Source organism: Orcinus orca, chromosome 8 (genome assembly GCF_937001465.1).
Source record: "Orcinus orca chromosome 8, mOrcOrc1.1, whole genome shotgun sequence".
Lineage (NCBI taxonomy): Eukaryota > Metazoa > Chordata > Mammalia > Artiodactyla > Delphinidae > Orcinus > Orcinus orca.
Genome location: NC_064566.1, coordinates 94,556,279 through 94,576,071, shown reverse-complemented (window position 1 = coordinate 94,576,071; position 19,793 = coordinate 94,556,279). Strand labels below are relative to the sequence as shown.

At 56.0% G+C, this 19,793-nt stretch overlaps 1 protein-coding gene across 2 annotated transcripts; it reads left to right on the top strand.

Annotated features, from left to right (window-relative positions):
• Positions 1-8,438: 8,438 nt before the first annotated feature.
• FXYD2 (FXYD domain containing ion transport regulator 2) lies at positions 8,439-15,584 on the top strand. Of its 2 annotated transcripts, none has more exons than XM_033434520.2 (6): positions 8,439-8,679; positions 13,203-13,241; positions 13,420-13,494; positions 14,878-14,914; positions 15,083-15,113; positions 15,393-15,584. In XM_033434520.2, exons 1-5 carry the CDS (start codon positions 8,661-8,663, stop codon positions 15,105-15,107), a joined length of 195 nt encoding a protein of 64 aa, XP_033290411.1. In that variant the 5' UTR covers positions 8,439-8,660; the 3' UTR covers positions 15,108-15,113; positions 15,393-15,584. The 2 variants fall into 2 exon arrangements, with proteins under 2 accessions (XP_033290411.1, XP_033290410.1); XM_033434519.2 differs by lacking the exon at positions 8,439-8,679 and adding an exon at positions 11,021-11,253.
• Positions 15,585-19,793: the final 4,209 nt, after the last annotated feature.

The following is a 19,793-nucleotide window of genomic DNA, read 5'->3' as shown; positions in this document are numbered from 1 at the left end:
TCCGATTCAGCTTTTTAAAAAGTACTGTTGGGCAAACAAATACAGCTGTGAGCTGATTCCCTTGGAGGACGCCCATGTGTGGCCCCCACCTCTGTGTGTCTTATGTGTCTTTATGGTGAGACCCAAATCCTAGAGGGCAAGGGCTATGTCTTGTTCTGACCTAAGAATGCCTGCAACACCTTACGTTCTTAAAAAAGTCTTCATAGGGTCTGCCTAGATTCTTTGAGTTGTTTGGAGCTGCAGACTCACAAGGCATGGGTCCTGAGGGACTTGGGGGTCCAGCCACTCACGCCTGGCCACCCCTGGGACATCCGTGTTGCCTGTCCTCCTTCTCCACTGCTTAGGCCCTCGGTCCCCCAGGTCCTTGAAAAGACTGAGGCTTAGAGTTGAGGTCAAGCTCGGCATTGTCGACCCAGAGATCATGGTGGTTAAAACATCTCTGGTCATGCTTAAACTTGGGAATAAGCCAATGACCCCCTGATCATGGAACACTCACTGTGTGCCGGGGAATTGCAGCAAGTTCAGAGGAAGGCTGGATGGAGATGCTTAGAGGCCCCAGGTACACAAAGGTTGGTGGGTACCTTCCCACATTCGTTATTGAAAAGAAAACATTAAACTACAGAAATAAGTGTAAGGAAGTCCAGCGGGGAGGTTCTGATTTTTCTCATAATAATTATGTTAACAATAGGGAATGGTAGTTCTCATTTCTAGCATAGATAGAAAATGGTTACCTCTACTCTGGCAGACTCTGAGAACCTACCTATTTTTCCTGCTGGTAATCCAGCATGATCTCTGAGCTAGATGTTCACGTTGTAGATTCTCTCTGATAAACTTGTGACTGGTCTAGGGCCACACGGCTGGCAGGTAGAGGAGCTAGGAGTTGAGCCCAGGCTGTCTGTCTCCAGAGCTCTTTATAGTACACACGTGGCCTGGCTTCCTTCTTTGGGAGGCTGATATCCAGATAGAGGAAGAGGATCGTCTGGGCTGGTGAGGCTGCTTCCGGAGCCTGGCGGCCCCTTCAGGGCATAAACTAGCTGAACTGTGCTCTGAGGAGAGTCCTGTGAGAGGTGAGTGGTCTGGAAACAAGACACGTAAAGAACAGTCAAAGAAACTGGCGATCAAAATAATAACAATAACGAATGAATGGATGCAGCTAACATTTATCAAGCACTTACTATGCCAAACACTGGGCTGAGGTCTTCGTGCACCAACTCATTCAGAACTCGGGACTCTGTACGATGGCATCCCTATTTTACAGATGAGGAAACTGAGGCTTGGTGGATCCTGCCTGAGTTTGCACTGCTGGTGTCAAAGCCAGGGTCTAGCCCAGGCCCATCCAGCTCCAAGCCAGTGTGACCCTGTGCCACAGAGGCGAGGACCCAGGCCCATCAGCTGGACGTGAGCAGGAGGTGAAGCTTGGCCTATCGTGAGTGAGGGCCTAGTCCCCAGGCTACGGTGATCCCAAACTGGAGTGAGCTCCCAGTCACCAGAAGTGTTCAAGGTGAGGGAAAATAACCAGCAGATAGGATCCCCTAGGCAAGATGGACTCTGAGAACCTACCCAGAATGACCTAAGTGTCCGGGCCTGAACGGACGACCCCCTCACCTCCCAACCAATAGATGAGCTGCTTCTTCCTCTTTGGTCTAGCGCTGCAGGGCCAGGGCAGAAGAATCCGGAATCCAGGCATGGGTCACTGCTTAATGTGTGTCTTCCTTCTGGGCCAGAATCCCGTGCAGGCAGGACCGCGTCTGTCCACTCAGCCTCTAGGCACGCAACTTATATTTGTGATTTGACTGAATATAGCAGATGTAACTCGGTGGAACAGGAAAGCTGTCGTGCTGTGCCGGTTCCCAGAAGGGTCTCAGAGATCTCGGGTGTCCTGCAAGTTTCACCTCCCGGCTGTACCCGCTGCTCCCCACCTCCCCACGAATTTCACTCCAAAGATTTTCAAGTCTATTTGCATGAGCTGTTGGTGCTACTTAGTACCACATAAAAAAAGGTCAGTCTGCCTTCCGGGTCCCCCTGGGCTGTGGCCCTCCCCATCCCTTTTTTTTTTGCAGGTTGTGAATAGGAACTTGCCAAATTGTTCTTGGAAGAGAGTCAGAGGCACAGAGCAAGCAGCAGGGAGAGAGGGGTGGGTGAGGGGGACGCCAGGCTGAAGCACACCTCAAGGTCAGTGGGCTCCTTCTCTTCTTGTGGGGAGGAGGGTGCTGCCCTCCGCAGGATCATGGGCTGGCAGAGCCAGGGTGGGAGAGTGGTCCAGCTCTGTCTGGTTCCCCCAACCTTGTCCCTGGTAGTTCTGCCTCACCCTGGGCCCAGAGAGAGTGAGACCGATGGTGGGGGGTAGGTCAGGTGTGTTTGCCTGAGCCAGGGGAGGAACCTTGGAAATACCTATCTCCAGGCCACAGAGGGGGAGAGCGGCCACCTCTCACCATTAGTGTGATTCATGGCTGTCCCAGCTGAACTCCAGGGGGCCAGGATCAGCCAGCTCAAGCCAACCGGCTGCTGACGTTGCGGAGCCAGCCCCAGCCCCAGCCCCGTGCCTGGTTGCACAATAGTGGGGCACTTTCCAAGGCGGGGATCGCAGAGCAGGTGATGGCGTGATCGGGTATCCTGAAGGACTTGGGGTGTTAGGGGCTGCCAGGGGGTCGGCCCCCTGTATCATCCAGAGGAGTGGGTTCCTGCCTCCCAGCCAGGCTTGGGGGTGGCCTGGTGGAACAGAAAGAGGCTCAGGACATTTCCTTGTGTTCCCTCTAGCTGTGTGATCCGGGGCGGACCCCAGCATCTTTGTCAGTTTCCTTCTCTGCAAAATGAAGTCCTTCCTAGCCATGGGGTAAGCTGGGCTTCTGTGTACACATGGGAGCCTTGGTTTCCTCAACTGTCCAGTGGGCCTATCAGTATCTTTCCTGTTACCTCACAGAGTCAGAGTGACACGATGGACATAAAAACACTGAAAATTTTACGTGTAGATATTATGTTATTGTCGACAATAACACACAACCTAAAAGTTGAGAATTATGTGTTATTCGGGGGTACTACTGAGGACTATGGTGTGGAAGACAGCCTCTCAGATAGCTCTGCGGAGCTGTTCCAAAGAGGTAAGGGAGAAGCCAGGATATATAGGAGTCTTTACTGAAAAACAAACAAACAAACAAAAAGAAACCATGTACAGCTAAACATGAAAAGATTACTGCTAATCACAAAAACCAGGCATCCCAAGTTAAGGATTTTAGTGCCTTTCTATGTATGGGAAGATGCATGAATCTGGGCTCACTGAAATCATTCCTTTGATATTTATCTTAACCGCCTAGGGCCAGTATCCTGTTTTTCTTCATCCTATATCCCCCTCAGGGTGTACTGTCACCGGCAGTGGCCGATGGTGGGCAACATTCATTGTTTACTAAAATATGGAGGCAACATTTTTTTGTCCACGTTATTAATATTTACATTACCAGCCAGTTCCTTATGTGCTCTTTCTTTGATAGCAGGGTTCCCCTTCTGTCTTTTAGACTGGGGTTCAAGTTTTGACTTGTCCACATACCATGGGAGATTCCTCTTCTGTAGGATGGGTATCTCAAAACTTGCTTGACTAAGTCGTTGGACGGAACGAAGGAGATCAAACAGGCAAGAGTTCTTTGGAACAATCAAGAACCATAAAATGGATGGAATTGTTACCAAGTGATCCGAGATGGGCACCAGACTCAGTGAAGACAGACATTTAACAGACCCCATGATCTGTGTCCTCGAAAAAGCCAGAATAGACTTGGTAGTCTTGTGAAATAAATGCCGAAGATGATTACAAAGCCAGGTGTGAGCCGTTTGGGCCATGTCAGTGACATCCAGAAGGTCATGGAGGAAGGGTGGGAGCGGCAAGGGGCAGGCTTGATCCTGGAGGTCTTCCTGGAAGTAGTGAGTTGGGACCTGCCTTTCAGAGGTAGGGAGGGATGTGGTTACTGGAAGGAGAAGGGCTGCAGCTGGAGAGAAACAGCCTCCGTTCTAGTTCAAACCCAGACGTGACTTAGAAAAGTCAAGAATGCATTTCTCTCCAGGGTATTCACTGTGGGAGAGGTGGGTCAAACGGCTTTGCCCTTGTCACCAGCTGTAGAGGCAGAAGGGGACGTCCCCATCTCCTGCCTGCTCAGGGAGCAGAAAGACCTGGGCGACCTTGACTCTGAGTACATTGCCCTTTGGCAGCTCCCAGGACCTGTGTGCCCCATGGCTTGCGCCATCTTGAAGCCAACAATTAAGGAATGGACCCTCCAGGGCCCACCCCCTCCCAGCCCTGCCTTATAAGACCCCAGGGACCCTGGCATTCACAGCCACAGCAGGAGACAGGAGCCAGCGTTCCTTGGGATTCGGGACACCTGGGCAACACAGATGGGGCCTGAGAGTCACCACCTTCCCTGCCGAGTGACCACACGTGCCATGGAGCTGAAGACGGACCTGAGCCGGGAATCGGGGCTTTCTAGGGGCTTCTGGCTTCTCTCCAGCTGTGAGCCAGCACCAGGAGGATTGGCTGGGGGCCTGGAGTCCAAGGCTGTGCCCTCTGCCTTGCAGCCCCCCACACCCAGGGCAGGTGAATCTGGAGGATCCCGTCTCGAGGAGATGTGATGAGGGCCCTCGCCTCACTGCTGGTTCTTGAGCACCAGGGAGACAAGGCTCAGCCCATGTCCCAGTCTGTTTACTCCCTGCCCCACGAGCCCAACCATGACCACCCCAGACGGTCGCCCAAGGCTGAGGAATCCGGAGACAAAGGAGGCCTGCTGGGGGAGGACGGGAGAGGCTGAGGCACGGCAGCTGAGGACACTGTCCCTCTGGACAGGCAGCCCTGAAGGAGGGATCTGGGAGTTGGGACTGCCTCTCCGTACCTCCCAAATTGCTCCTTGATTTCTGGGTTTTGGGGAAAACAGCAGAGTGTGCCCCTCTTTGGCTGTAGCCTGGAACAACAGACAAAGGAGGAGGGCTTGGGGGTCTTTGCCTTGTGGTCTTTCCAGGACGGAAGAGTGGTGCTCCCACCCCAGTTGCCCCCATATCCCAGAAAAGACTGGAAGAACAAGAGGTAGGGCCAGATGCCAGCAGGGAACAGCCGTTTTGCATGGGGTTTCGGGGGAAGAAGGGAAGGCTGGGGATGCCGGATGGGTGGTTGGCTGGCAGAGATCGTGCTGAGGGTCCGGGACAGAAAGGTGCCCCAAGAGCCTGCTTTAAAGATCACCCCACTGGCGACTGAGCCCAGGGAGGGGGTTACCGCAAGTGTCCACAAGGAACTGGAGGGCCAGCTCAGGGTGAGGGTTGTGAAGCTGGCACTTATCAGGACCCTCTTGCCAGGCCTTCTACCTACATCACATCTATTCCTGCGACAGCCCTGCAAGGTAGGTGCTATCATCCCATTTTACAGATGGGAGAAGAGGACTCGGAGAGGTAACCTTCCCCAGCATCACGCAATCCGTAGTAAGGAGTCGGGATGCAACAGGATTTAAGCATGGGTGCATCTATCTGCAAGGGACCCCTGTGCTGCTCGCAGAGATGCATGGGGGGAGGCTTCCCTGGGCTTCTCTCCGGGGGATCGTGGCCATGATCCAGGTTGAAGGAGCCAGGACCTCCCTGGAAGGCTGTAGGGTCTCTGGCGGGGGGGGGGGGGGGTCCCTGTCCCCAGTGTCAGCCAGGCTGATGACCTCAGTCAGGACAAGGAAGGACTTGGTTGTGGGTGAGGTGAGAGGGGCAGGACCTCCTTGACTCTTAACATCTGGCTTCCCCTGAACGGACAAACGAACACTTTTATGAAAATTGCTGCAGAGCTCCAGGTGAGGCGCTGGAGGGAAGCAGGGGGCCGGGGCCGGGGAACTCCCCAGGAAGGACTCTGGGGAAGCTGTCTGCTGGGGGTGGGGTGTGCTGTCTCTCCGTGGGGACAAACTAGTTCTTGCTACTTATTACAGGTGATTTCATGGGAAGAGGCTGCGTTAGGCAAGTTGTGGGTCTGCCTGTGCAGCTGGCAAAATTATTTCACCTCTGGAACTAATCCATTCATCTAACAAAACTAGGGATCCGCTAAGTGCCAGGCCCTGTTCTAGGCACTGGGGATCTAGGAATGAACAGAACCAACAAAACTCCTTGCTCTCCTGGAGCTTAAGTTTTAGTTAGAGAGAAATGAGAAACAAGATAAGGAAAATATGTACTTAATCGGATATAGTAAGTGCCACAAAAAAGAACCCGAATTTGAAATGTTGCAGAGTGGGTGTGTAAATACTATGCGGGGATGCAAGGAAGGGTCTTTGGAGTCAGTCTTTGAAGAATGACCCGAGCAAATTCAGCCAGGAAGTCCTCTGGAGGAAGAGTCTTCAGGAAGAGGGAATAGCCGTGTGAAGGTCCTGAGGCAGGAGCGTGTCTGGAGGATTAGAGGACCGTAAAGGGGACCGGTATGGCTGGAGTGGAGAGAAGGGGCAGGGAAGTCATTGGAGACAAGGTAGAGAGGTCAGCCCTGTATCTAGAAGCCAGATAAAGACGGGCTTCTAGGACACAGAAAGGGCTTTGGCTTACACTCTGAGCCCTCAGCGTGTAAGTAGGAGAGGGAACCCTTAGTGAAGTGAGGGCGTTGGGTGGGATGACCTTGGAGGCCCTTTCTGGTTAGTCTATGATGCAGGGTCTCCATTTGGGATGGAGATGTCTTTCTTCCCAGCGTTCGTGTCTGGGAGTGTGTGTGTGTGTGTGTGTGTGTGTGTGTGTGTGTGTGTGTGTGTGTGTGATGGGGGTATTTCTGGCTGAGGTCTCCACTCTTGGGACCACTGACATTTTTGGACGGGTAACTAGACTGGGACTAAAGGCCCATCTAGCCCCAAGATTTAGGAACTTCTCCAAGTGCCCAACCTGGGGAATGTCTGCTTGGCGCTCTGGGCCGTGAGCACGCAGGTTTCCACTTGGGAACATGTGACTAGGCCTGGTCTTGTGAGAAGCTGGGTCCCTGGGCAGGTGGGCCCCTGCCTCGTGGGGAAGGGACGAGGAGCCTGGAGGCAGGGCTGCCTGCTGGGGGGGGGTGGCCCCCCAGGACAGATCTCAGCCCAGTCAGACAACCCCCTCCAGGCCTGCCTGTCTCTATTTCTAGAGTGTTTTCCAGCCCGGGCAGCTCTGAGGGGGTGTATGAGTCACCCTCTCAGGGCAGGAAGCTTTGCTAAGGAGGAACAGAGTGGTGGGTGTCATCTGACCAGAGCCAAGGGTCAGTGTCTGGGGCCAGACCAGCACCTCCCAGACTCTGCTTTTCAGTGTCTGTGTTGGGATGGCCGAGCAGGGTGACCCACAAGGAAGGGACCTGAGGACGATCCTGCGGTCCCGAGTGAGCCACACAGACTGCTTATTTTTTTTTCTTTCTCTGTGGCCACTTATATATATATTTTTTTATTGGAGTATAGTTGCTTTACAATATTGTGTTAGTTTCTCCTGGACAGCAAAGTGAATCAGCTATATGTATACCTATATCCCCTCCTTTTTGGATTTCCTTCCCATTTAGGTCACCCCAGAGCACTGAGCAGAGTTCCCTGTGCTATACAGTAGGTTCTCATTGGCTGTCTGCTTTATACATAGTATTAATAGTGTATATGTGTCAATCCCAATCTCCCAGTTCATCCCCCGCCGCCCCGCTTCCCCCGTGGTCAGAGGCCTCAGTGGCCAGGGAACAGGGTCTTGTCTGAGCCAGGGTAGGGGCTGCTCTGCCCTCCTGCTCCCACGGTTGGCTCCTGGCTCCAGCTGGGAGGCCGGCCCTGCACACCTGCCTTCCCACTGGAAGTGCTGTCTTCCGTCCTCCCCGCGCTGCGGCACCAACCAGCAGCCCTCAGAGGCCTCGCTGAGCTGCTGGTATCTCCTGCTGGGCCGCTGGGCGGATCTGACATCATAGCCTCAGGTAAGTCACTGGGGGCTAAGTGGGGGTTCCCAGCTGAGGAAGGGTGGGTCACACACCGGCTCCCTCTCCCAGCCCCAGCGGCTCCCCATCTCTGCCCAGGTCCCGGGGTGACACAGGAGGCTGCAGCTGGTGCCCTGGGCCATGGCCTGGACACATCCCCTCCTCACCCAGGGCAGCTTCCAAGGACCTGCTGCAGTTCTGCCCAGTCCCAGGGGATTCCTAGCTGGAGAACAAGCCCTCAAGGCAGGATCATCAGGGCCAAGCCTGACTGGGCTGGAGGAGTGAGGTGTCGCTGAGTAAAGGCCCGGGGGGACCCCTGAGTGTCTCCGTCAGCTGCCTCAGGGGCAGGTGGAGAGCAAGGGCTCTGATTCCACGGGCTGTGGCCCCAGCCAGTGCCCTCCTGGCTCCTGGTGACCTTCGCAGGCACCTTGGGCTGCACGGAGGCCGCTGGCTGTGGCATCTCTCCCCAGTGCTCTGCCGTCCCGCTCCCACTGTTTGCTGTGGCTCACAGCTTCCCCCTTCCTCAGGTCACCTTGGAGGTCAGAGAATCTCCCCCACACTCGCGTGGATCCTGGCCCAGCCTGGCCCCGGCAGCAGGCGGCACGAGATGAGGGCTCCCTTGCCAGTCCCTCCTCCCTGCCTTTGTCTCTTCCTGCCCGTGGGCTCGGCTGGGGTGTGGAGGGAGGGAGGGCCACTCTTCCCATCCAGGCCCTGGGTCACTAGCACCTCATAACTTTCTCTTCCACTGAGGACACAGCCAGCAGCTCCTGCCATGGACAGGTGGTACCTGGGTGAGTCCCCTGAACCCCATCCCCCCACCTTCTCAGACTCTGACACAGGTGTCCACCCCATCACTTTCAAGTGCACCCCCAGCTCCCCAGGAGTACAGGAAAAGCAGAAACAAGGAGAGGTGGGATTTCTAGACAAGGGCATCTCAGTATGGGTCCTGGGCGTGCCGTCATCTCTCCTCCCAGCATCTCTGAGCTGCAAGAGCTGGGAAGGCAACTTGTGCAACAGCCCCCTTTCTGTCTGTGTGTCCATCTGTCTGTCCACCTGCAGGAACCAAGCCAGACTCAGAGCTTGGTTCCCCCACTTCGTAGCTGCCTGACCTCTGGCAAGTTATTTTACTTCTCTGGACCTCAGTTTCTTCATCTATAAAATGGGGATGATAGTAATGCCTTCCTTGCCTCATAGAGTTGCTGTGATGATTAAATGAGTTAATTTTTGTGAAGTGTTCAGAACAGTACCTCGCATATAGAGTTAAAAACGCAGCTACTGATTTATTTCTCTTGTCTTCTATCATCTCCTATCTATCTACCTATCTATCCATCTATCATCTTCATCATCATCTATCATCTATTATAGTCATTCATCTATCTATCTATCTATCAACTTTCTACCTATTTTTATGCTCCAGAAAGAATCCACAGTGGCTTACAAAGACAGACAAAATGTACTGAGATACCAGGATAATGTACAGTAAGGAGGTACCAGTGTCTGTGTGGAGGGCCCCAGGAGTTTTGGGAGTACAGCCGTGGGGGCTTTCTAGCTCTGGTTTTGTCCCTGACTGGGTGTTTCAGGCAAATCCCTCAACCTCCCTGCCCTCAGTCTTCCTGGGCTGCCCAGTGGGGATCGTGGCGCTGCCCTGGCCACCTTCAGGGTCATTGTGGAGTCAATGACCAGCTCAGTTTCTTTATCTGTGGAATGGAGCAAACGTGCATTCAGCAGGACAATGCATGCAAGAACTCGACACACGCTCAGCCCCTACCGAAGGTTAGCTCTGTTGTATTTTCATGAATATTCATCACTTGGCCCTGAAAGCAGAAGAGCTGAATGGGTGTCTCGGCTCCTGGTCTGCAGGCCGTGACATTTCCTCTTTCCATCTCACCCTCATGTTCATTCTGCTGGAAGGTGGTTGGCTTTTCTGGGTCTGACGGTGTATGACAGTAACAATGATGACACTTACTGTGTACCAGGCCCCCTGCCACACCCTTTACTGCATTATCTCACTTTCTCCTCATCACAACCCATTCTACAGATGAGGAGACTGAGGCACACAGAGATTAAGTCACTTGACAGAGGCCATATACTGAGCAAGTGCAGGAGCCAGGAAGTGAACTCAAACCTTGATCCCATGCCACTGCTCCAGGAAGATTAATAGATGGAGTCCTTTTGAAGGACTAACCCACCCCTGATGAGCACGGACTGCTGACCTTGGCCCTTTGGCTATAACTGAGCATCAGCCTCTACTGGAAGCCAATTCGATTGGTTAGAACTCAGCTAGGAATGTGAGCTACCCAGCGCTGCGGTCCCCAAGGTGAGCGGGGCCACAGTAGAGGCGGGGAGGAGGCCTTGGAAGTGTGGGAATTTCCTGATTCCTAAAGCTGAGGGTGTGGCTCTCAGTCTCCACCTTGCCTCTCACCGCTGTGTGCCCTTGAGCCAGGGCCCTACCCTCTCTGTGCCTCAGGTGACTCATCTGTAAAATGGGGAAATAACCCAAAGTGCAAGGAACTAATAGGAACGTGTTTTGCAAATCGTGAAAACAAGGCGCTCTCCCTGTGGCAGGGCTTGGTCCCTCCCGAGGGAGCCTACCGTGTAACAGTGGGAAACTGGCACGGAAGCTGTGCTTCACGGCTGGAGAAGGAGAGTGCCAGAGGCTGCAGGAGACGAGGGGTTGGTTAGGGATGACACTGACTGAGGTGTGAGCTGTTAGATGCAGCCTGGATGGATGAAGAAGATAACAGAGGAAAGGGCGCTCCCAGGCAGCGAAGGCCTGGAGGTGTGAACGTGCATGGGGGGCTCAGGTGGGCTGTGAGGCAGGAGGGGCCGGGTACCCTGGGACCACCGCAGAGGAGCCTTGAGTGCCAGACAAGACACATCAGCTGAAACAGCGATCTCCATAGCGGTGGGTGAGGTGGGCAGCTGCTAGGGTCAGGGGTCTCCATGGGACCCCCGACCTTGCCCCCCAGGCTGTAGTATACACGGAATATATTTCAAAACTCCCACTTCCCCATTGTCACAGCCGCAGCCGTGACCTCTCGGGCTGGGGGAAGGACACCACGGCTGATCTGTCCCCAGCACTTCTCTCTGGAAATTTCCTTGGGGAGGGTTTGGAAAGCCGGCCAACTCCTCCCTGCCCCTGCTGCCCCTGCACCTCCTCATGCCTCAGCAGGAGCCCCGCTACCCACACCAGGGCCTTTCTTGTGACCAGGGTAAATATTACCTGGCACTGTTAATGTTTAATGTCCCCCCCATCCCTGGCCACCCCACAGCCAGGCACTCTCCCCGAAGCAGAGGCCGCGGGAAGAGGGCAGTGGGACGTGCCCGTCTGCGGGGGGACATGGCAGGATTGTCAACAGATGATGGTGAGTGTGTGTGTGCGTGTGAAACATTAGGTGCCTCGGACCATCTTTGGAGGGTGAGCAGGACCCCACTCTTCCGTCTCCTGGCACCCCTGCCTTCCAAGAGTACCCACCACCTCTGCCACATCCCGTGCCAGGCTTCCCGCTAAGAAAATATGCTTTTAAAAGAGGATCCTGCCTTAACTCCAAAGAAATCTAGCATGAATGGCGGAACCTTGGGCGCCCAGTAGGAGCTGCTGGGGGGTGGGGAGCGGTGAGCTTCTATCTTGACTTTCTGGCATGCATCCGTCCTGGTTCCATGTATCTTTGGGACTATCTAAGCTCAGAGCAGCAGGCAGATGGGGGTCAGGCTGGCTGGGGCAGGAGTGGGCCCCTCTGCTCAGCCTTTTCAGGCTGGCTTTGGGGTGAGAGCCCCCAAGTTCAGGACACGCACCCAGAAGTCATCCTGCGAACGAGGGTGATCAGGCCTGGAATCCAGTAGGCCTTCTGTCGTCTGTGGTGGTCTTAGAGCCAGATCTAGAAAAGACGAGGGCTTTGGGTGAGGGCTGGCTCATCCAGTGGCTCAAGACGTGGTGGTCAGGGAGGAGACGGGTTCCTGGTATGGTGAGGGGAGCTGTGAGTTTGCTCATGGCTCTGACACTAATGCCCCATGTGACCTTGAATGAGACCTGAACCGAATCTGGGGAGACAACTTCGGAGGTCTTCTGCATGGTGACGGGTGCCTGGGCCCCCCATAGGCTCCCTCGGCCTCAGGCCCTACAGGCCCAGGAGCAGACCCCTTCTAGCCTGTTCCCTCCTGGCCTAGGGCGGGTGTACCGCCAGGACAGCTGGGCTCACCAGGCCCCACGGCCCAGGCACAGTTCAGCACAGCCTGGGAGGTGCCGACTGGTGCGTTCCTTTGACCTTGGGCACTGCTGCCCTAGTGCCAAGAAGGGGCTCAAGTAGGGCAGAGAAAAGGGGCCACCCCTAGCCGTGGCAGAAAAGCTCTGGCCAGGTGCCCTCCAGCTGCCCAACAGTGAGCGTGCTCAGTTTACAGGGCCGGAAGCAGAGCCATGATATCTGCTCGGGGCTGGACACTGGACCGAACCACTTGGCCTTGAAATGTCTCCTTCCTCCTGACCATGTGACAGGCAGCCCAGCAAAGGGGTTAAGCACCTAGATTCTTAACAACCAATTGCCTGGGTTCATTCCCAGCTCAACCCTTTTCTAGCTGTGTGACTGTGGGTGAGTTGCTTTGCCCCTCTGTGCCTCCGTCTTCTCATGGACTATATTGGAAGAATATTAATGCCTCATAGGGTTGTTACAGTGGTTAAATGAGCTACTGCTTTGTTCGCCGCAGCCTGGCACATGGTAAGCAAAATATATTAATGCTTCTGAAATAAATTTGCTTCCCCCTGAGGATAGCAACGTAGGAGAGAAGAATCTAGAAACATGGGTCCAAGACTCAGGTCTGCCTCCAACTTTTATTGGGACTTTAGACAAGTCTTCAAACTGGGCCTCAGTTTCCTCCTTCTGTTCAGTGAACGTTAAGGTTCTATTTATTTATTTATTCATCCGTTCACTTCACAGATATTTGCTAAGTACCTTGTAGTTCATTAGTTATATGGAGAGAGGTTGCTGGTGAGTCTTATGGGAGATGCCTCTGTTGGTCTTTTCCTACTTTTGTATGAAGCAAGGAGAGGAAGGAAGCAGCCCCTCCCAGAGGTGCCAGGGGCCTCCACAGGCATCGTTTGGAGGCACAGTATCTGGTCCCAAGCCGATGGTGGGGAGCTGCCTAGGGCAGTGGGGACTCACCAGTCCCCACTCGTGGGTGTCTCTCCACCAGCCTCGCCTGGCCCCCTTGGACCCCTAGGGGTGCTGGGATGGGAAGGATGGGAGTTCCACAGTTTCTGTGGCTGAAACACACCGCCGTCGGTGACTCGCCCTTCACCCACTTCTGGCTCTCTCCTCAGGTGGCAGCCCCAAGGAGGACGTGGACCCATTCTCCTACGGTGAGCCTGGTGGGCCCCTCCTCCGCACCCTTCCTGAGCGCCCCCCATGTAACCCCGGTTCCTGGCTCTGTGTTATGTGTCCCCCACCTTCGCCAGTTACTGTAGGGCTGCTGCCAGGTTGGCTGCAGGGAGGGGTCTGGGATCGCTCATCCCACTTCCTTGCCCTCTCCTCCCTCAGACTATGAGACTGTCCGCAACGGGGGCCTGATCTTCGCTGCCCTGGCCTTCATCGTGGGGCTTATCATCATCCTCAGTAAGTGGGGCCTTCGTGTGGGAAGTGGGGCGCTGATGGGGACACATCACTGAGCGCACTGGCTTCCCAGGTGCGGGGTGGAGGGGGGAGAGCCCTCTCGCCCCCTTCCCAGATCCAGGAAGGGGGAAGTGAGTTTCTCGGACCCCCTCCGGTCCCCCACCCAGGATGTGGAAACGGATGGCCACCTTGATGGAAAGAGGAGTCTTGGATGTCCCATTGCTTGGTCCTCAGACCACCCAGGAGGTTCCTTCTTCCTCCAGGGAGCCCTCCAGTGGATGCTGGGGGGAAGGCTGTGGAGATGGGAGCGCTGGCTTCCAGCGGCCCAGGGAAGCTCCAGTGCACGTGGAGCCAGGCGAAGGGAGGGAACCAGCCTCCGCTGGACACCCCCTCCCCCAGATCTGGACGCTTCCTTGGCTTGAGCTACGTCTCGGCCCATTTAATCCTCTTGGCAACACTGAGGGATGGCCACCAATGTCACCATTTTGCAGATGAAAAACCAGACCCACCCTGATAGGGGCAGCAAGCTGCCTGAGGTTCCGTAGCTGAATCGGAAGCGGAGCAGGTTCAGCCGCAACCCCCCCACAACCCCCTGCCTGCTGCCGGGAGGCAACCGTGCCTGGCAGCCAGAGGCCTTCGGCACCCCTGCTCTCTGGGCCTCAGTTTGCTCATCTGTTAAATGGGGATGATCCCACTTGCCTCAGAAGGTTAGGGCTGGCAGCCAAAGACACAGCAGCTAAGGAAGCACTCAGAACGCTCCAGTGTAGGCATGGGGCGTCCTAGGGGAGAAAAGGGTCCTGGCTCCAGCCCCAGCCCCGGCAGGCACACAGCAGGAGCCTTGTTCAGGTGCAACCAGAAGAAACATACACAGAGACACACCAATGAAAAGAAGAGAGAGAATGTAGCAGATACACCTGTGTCCTGGGATCCTAACACATCCATGGGTGGTGCCCGCCCTCCTGACGGCTGCGCTTTGCAGACGTGGCCAGTCTCCCCGATTCCCCTGGAGGCTCCCTGGTGGCGGTGTTGAGCACGTAGGAGGTGGAAGGCAGATGGGCAGGAGCAGGGGTCTTGGCTCTGGACTTGCTGCCATTCTTCTCCAAGAGCTTTTACTGAGCAGCGTCTGCATGCCCAGCCCCACGCTCAGGGCGCTCACAGCCCCCCATGGAGCCACTGCAGTGAGTGTTTGTTGACTGACCAATCGACTGACTTGGGCTTCTGATTGCTTATGGTGCAGCCCTATATACAGAGAGAGACAGTCAACTGTGGCCTCCAAGGCAGACACCAAGCGGTACAGGCAGGTGGGAGGGAGGAGGGAATACAGAGCCGAGTCCTCCAGGGCAGAGAAGGTCTCCTTGGAAAACTAACCTCCTGTCTCTCTTTAAGGCAGACGATTCCGCTGCGGGGGCAGGAAGAAGCACCGGTGCGTGCCTGCCTGGGTGACTGATGGGGTGGGCGGGGCGGGGCGGGGGCGGGAGGAGCATGTCGAGGAGTTTGGTCACTGAGGCCTGTGAGGAGGGTCTACAACTTCAGGGACCCCTGAACTCACCGCCCCCCCCCCAACTTACCTGTCTGCTTTCCTCCATCCCAGGCAAGTTCACGAAGATGAGCTGTAATGAGAGGTAGGTTTGCGAGGGGCGGGCAAGGGGGTGGCCGGGGATGGCTGTGGTTAATAAGGAAGAGGTGAGGACGAACTGGGAAGGACGTCAGGGTCTTTCATCCATCAGCCGGGCGTCTGTCACCCTCATATGTTTTTAAACGATGGCCAAGTGCCTGACGTGGCACGTGTAGCCAAGGGAGGCTGCTGAGACATGCCAGGGAGAGGTAAGATGAATAAGGAACGAAATGAGAGTCCCGACCTCTGCCCCCTCACAGCCCCAATCCTGTCTTTGTCTTTGCAGAGCCAGTCGTGTCCACCATTGCACCGGGGCCGCTTGGGAAGCCCTCCCTGAGCTATAGGTCTTTGTACCTGGGACTGCCGGGCCCTCGGGCTGAAGGAAGCCCCGGGCTCCGCATGACCCCTGGGTGGGTATCGCCTCCTCCCACCCCGTGCTGATAATAAAACCGGCCTCAGAGACGGCTCCTTCCCTGGCCTGCCTCCCTCCCTCCTTCTCTCCTGTAACTGCCACCATCCGCTCCTCCAGGTCGGAGTCCATACAGCCCGGTCCCTTGTTTTTCGATTATTCGCTCAGGTGCCCATGCCTGCTTAAGCAAGAAGTTCAGTACCATCCCCTCTAGGACTTTCCTAGCGATGCCAAGGACCCCAGAGACAGACGGCTCAGCCTGCCTTCCAAATGCCAGGCAAAGAGAAAGATGGGAAGGTCAAGGTCACAGGTTCAAAGCCGCTGGGTCTGTTGGAGCTGCCTGATCATCGGCCCAGGCCCTGGGTGGGGCTGTTGGAGCGCTCCAGTGGGAGACGCTGCAGCCATGCCCTGGGCTGCCAGCGTTGTAGCTGTTTGTGGCCATATTATGTGCTCTGCCATTTCCCCAGGTGCACCAACGTGCCAGGGTGGGTGGGTCTCGGGGTCCGGGCGGGGGCCTCAGCACACGCTCTCTTCCTATCCCCTTCCTGACCCTGGTGCTAAGCTCCGGCCACCCCTTTTCCACTCGTGGGGCCAGGGGGCCTCAGCTGGACCTAACCTCATCTACCTATTTGGGTGCTGACTTGGTTAACCCCAGGGCCAGGGGCCAGAAAGTGGACGGTGAGGGTGGGCCCCTTGTTAACCGTTTCCTCCAGCCCCCTGTCCGCTCTGGCAGGTACTCACCCAGGACAGCTTCAACCCAGGATGGTGTCAGGCCGGCCCTGCCGCCAGCGCCTGACTTCCTGTTGCCTGGGGCCCCCTGGCAGCCCAGCACGCTGCTCCCCTCGGGCAGTTTCTGTGCCCTGGAAGGAGCCCCTCTTCCCTCTCTCTCCCTTCCCTGCAGAGGCCTCTGCGAGAGGCTGGATGGGATGGTGGGATCATGGCACTACCTAGTGTCCAGTTTACTCATCTGGGTCCTGGAGCAGCCAGGGAAGGAGGCGGGACTGGCCTGGGAACCCAAGACAGCAGCAAGTGAGCAGAGTTTAAAGCGAACAGGGAGGGCGTGTTTGGGGACCAGAGGCAGGGTAGGCAGCATTCTGCTTGAGAACTGAGCTCTTTGTCATAATCCACTGCTGCCTGGACCACCAGCCCTCACGGACTCGCAGAATGCTTGAGCACCAAAGGCCCCTAAAGAGTAAAATAAACAATCCTCAATTTTCAGCAAGGGAAACTGAGGTCCCGAGAAGGGCAGTGACTTGTCCAGGTGACCCTGCCAGCCTGTGTCGGAGCCAGAGCTACAACCCAGGTCTCTCCCCCCAGTTTCAGAGTCCTTCTCACTGACCCCGTGGGTTGGGAGGAGAAGCTCCAGGGAGACACAGAGGGGAAAGCCTGATTCTTACAACTCAGAGCTAAGGTCTTTGTGACACCCTGCTCCGAATGTGGGCTCACCCATGACAACTAAATCCTGAGAGGCCAAACCCTTAAATAGAATTCAGTATTTCCATACACAAGACACTGGAGCCATCCACGACAGTGGGAGAAATGAACGGGAATGGGGCAGGTCCAGCCAGCGGGGCTTTTGGGAGGAGGGGTCTCCCGAAGCTTCTTGGATGTAGCAGCAAGGCGAACGAGAAGAGGGGTATTCCAGGCCTGCGGCCTGCCTGAGGAGAAGTAAGCGCCTTGGAGAGGAGTCACATTTCTAGAAGGTTCCATACACAGGCCCTGAGCTGCCAACCCAGAGGGCAACTCCAGCTGCTTTGGAGGGAAATGGTCCTGAGTGAGTCACTTCCGCCTCTGCCCCTGCTGCAAGCCCTCTGTCCTTGTGAACCGTGAGGCTCCACCGGGTTCCAGACTGTCGCCCTGCAGAACCTGGGGTGCTGTTCAAAGCACTAGCTACCCAGCATCCCCTCCAGAACTATCAACTATTAACCTTGGGATGGGCCCATGCCAGGTGATGCTTAACCAGCTCCCAGGAGAGCAGCCAGTGTGGAAACCACAGATCCAGGTGACATTCAGAGCCCTCATCAACACTTTCCCTTCCCCCTCCATTAAGGTCACGTTGACTGGGAGCTACTGAACTTTCACTTCACTTTGGGATTTTCCACAATTCGTACACAGATTAAGTCACAAATAACAACCAAGGCTGGGAAGTGATTGAATGAATTAACTTTTAATCACACAACAGCAACAATAGCAGCCTTAGTCTGAGGGGATGCAATTCCCTTTGTCACCACCAGATGGAGCATGTGTCTTACTCCAAATCCCTTTCAAACACGCTTTCAACTCAGTCTAAGGGCTGGCGGAACCTTTGCTGGGAGGAGGGGGCTCCCGGTCTGCCAGGAGCTCTGGTTTCCCAGGAAAGCCCTGAGCTCTTCTCATTCCGTCTGCACACCCCTCAGGTGTATTACCTGCCCTTGCTCTGGGATAAGTCTTGGCTGTGTGATCTCGAGCCCTCCTCACTCCTCCTGGAAGGGAGAGACCCTCTGTGATCTGCACATCTTCCTTACCTTAGGGTGACCATGAGACCTTCACCCACATAGTTTGAGTTAATCAACGTCATGAGCATCAACGTCATGAGCAGGATCCAGAGAGAGGTGGGTAAGGAGAGGGCGGCCCCAAGACCCCCGCCCCCCACCCGCCGCCCGCAGCAACCCCACTGGTCCTATCTCACCCAAGGGAGTGGGCGCGCTGAGCTGAAGAGGGGCCCAGGGCAGAGGGGAGTGCTGAGCCTTCCCCCAGGCCCTCCTCCCACTCATCCCTGCTGGAGAGATTAATGGCCGCCCTGTTGATCCGTGGCCCCAGGCAGCTGAGGTCTGAACTGCAATTCAGCAGGGCCTCCGGGCGGCAGTGACCCGCTCCTTGCCAGGCGTTCATTCTTCATCGTCCTCCTGACGTACACTCGGCCAGGGCAGATCAGAGGCCAATGCTGTGGCCGCCCAGCCTTGTCCTGTTGTCGCAGTGAGTCTCTGGCTGGGAAGATGGATCGGGCCTGGGCCTTGGAGCCGGGACCACAGCAGTCCCACTGCAGGGCCTTGGGAGGGCAGCGCGGAGCCCGGGGCTGGGCTGGGAGAGCCAGCGTGGCGCCCGAGTGAGCCAGCCTTAGAAGAAACCCTCCCCTTAGCCTCGGTGTCCCCCTCCCACACTGGGGACACTCAATGTCGTCTGCAGTTGAGTGACTGAGGGCTTGGGAAGAAATCCTGCTTAGAACTTGGGACCTTGGTGCCCATGACCTCAGCTTGACACTGGGGTTGGGGGGACCTAAGGAGGCGGCCGCAGAAACCAGGGTGAGGGGTTTTCCCAGGTATGGAAGGGCCTCCTACCTGAAAGGCACTCGAACCCACTGCATGTAGGGGTGGCGGCTCCCCAGGCTCTGACTCAGCAGCTTATTTGGGGGGCTTATAGGCTGCCTGCCCTGAACCTGCGTGACCCCCCAAGCCCCCTCCTCAGGCCCTGGGGCGCTCCTGGCTGCTGTTGGTCTCCAGAGCTCTTAAACTCGGTTCCCTTTTCAAGAAATTCTCTGTTGCTTCCCTGAAGGCCTTCCTTGGTGTCACCAAGAGGAATTCCCCAGGTGAGGTGGCGGGGCGGGCATAGAAGACGGGCAGCTCCAGGCGGGGGCAGCAGCTCGAGGCCCCGGAACCTCGCCTGCAGCTCAGTGCCGTCCGTGCTGCGGACGGTAGGGAACTGGCCTCACTGCCAGCTTTGCCTTCAGCCCGCTGTGTGACTGTGAGACGGCCCTCGGCTGCCTCTGGACTTGGCTTTGGGAAAAGCAAACACAGGACAAAAATTCCAGGCGCTGGCTTCAAAGTCAAGGGCTTCTGGGAAGGGATAAGTGGGGACCTGTAGCTGGTCCCCTTGTTACCTCCTGCCCCCAGAAGAGCAGCGCTCAGGGAGGCTGGGTGTGCGCGGGCACACACACACACACACACACACAAACACACACACAAATATACACTCGCTCCCTCCTAGTAGTTAAAACAGAGGCGCCCAGCAAGTAATGAAGGCAGACAAAAAGACACACTTGACAAAGCAGAGGAGATGAGGCTGGCCTGGCCCAGAGCCAGGAGCATGTTGAATTCTCTCGTGGTCTTTGTTTCCTGAAAGGCCTATCAATCAGTAACACAGCTGTGCCAACCCAGCCTGCACGGGAGCTGAGTGCCCACCACCCCTGCCGCAGTAAGTAATATTTCAGGTCTCGTGTCCGTGTACCATCTGCTCCTGACAGTGACTCACGTCATCCCGGAGTGGCCTCAGCCCTCAGACACCCTCCTCCCAGGGGACCTG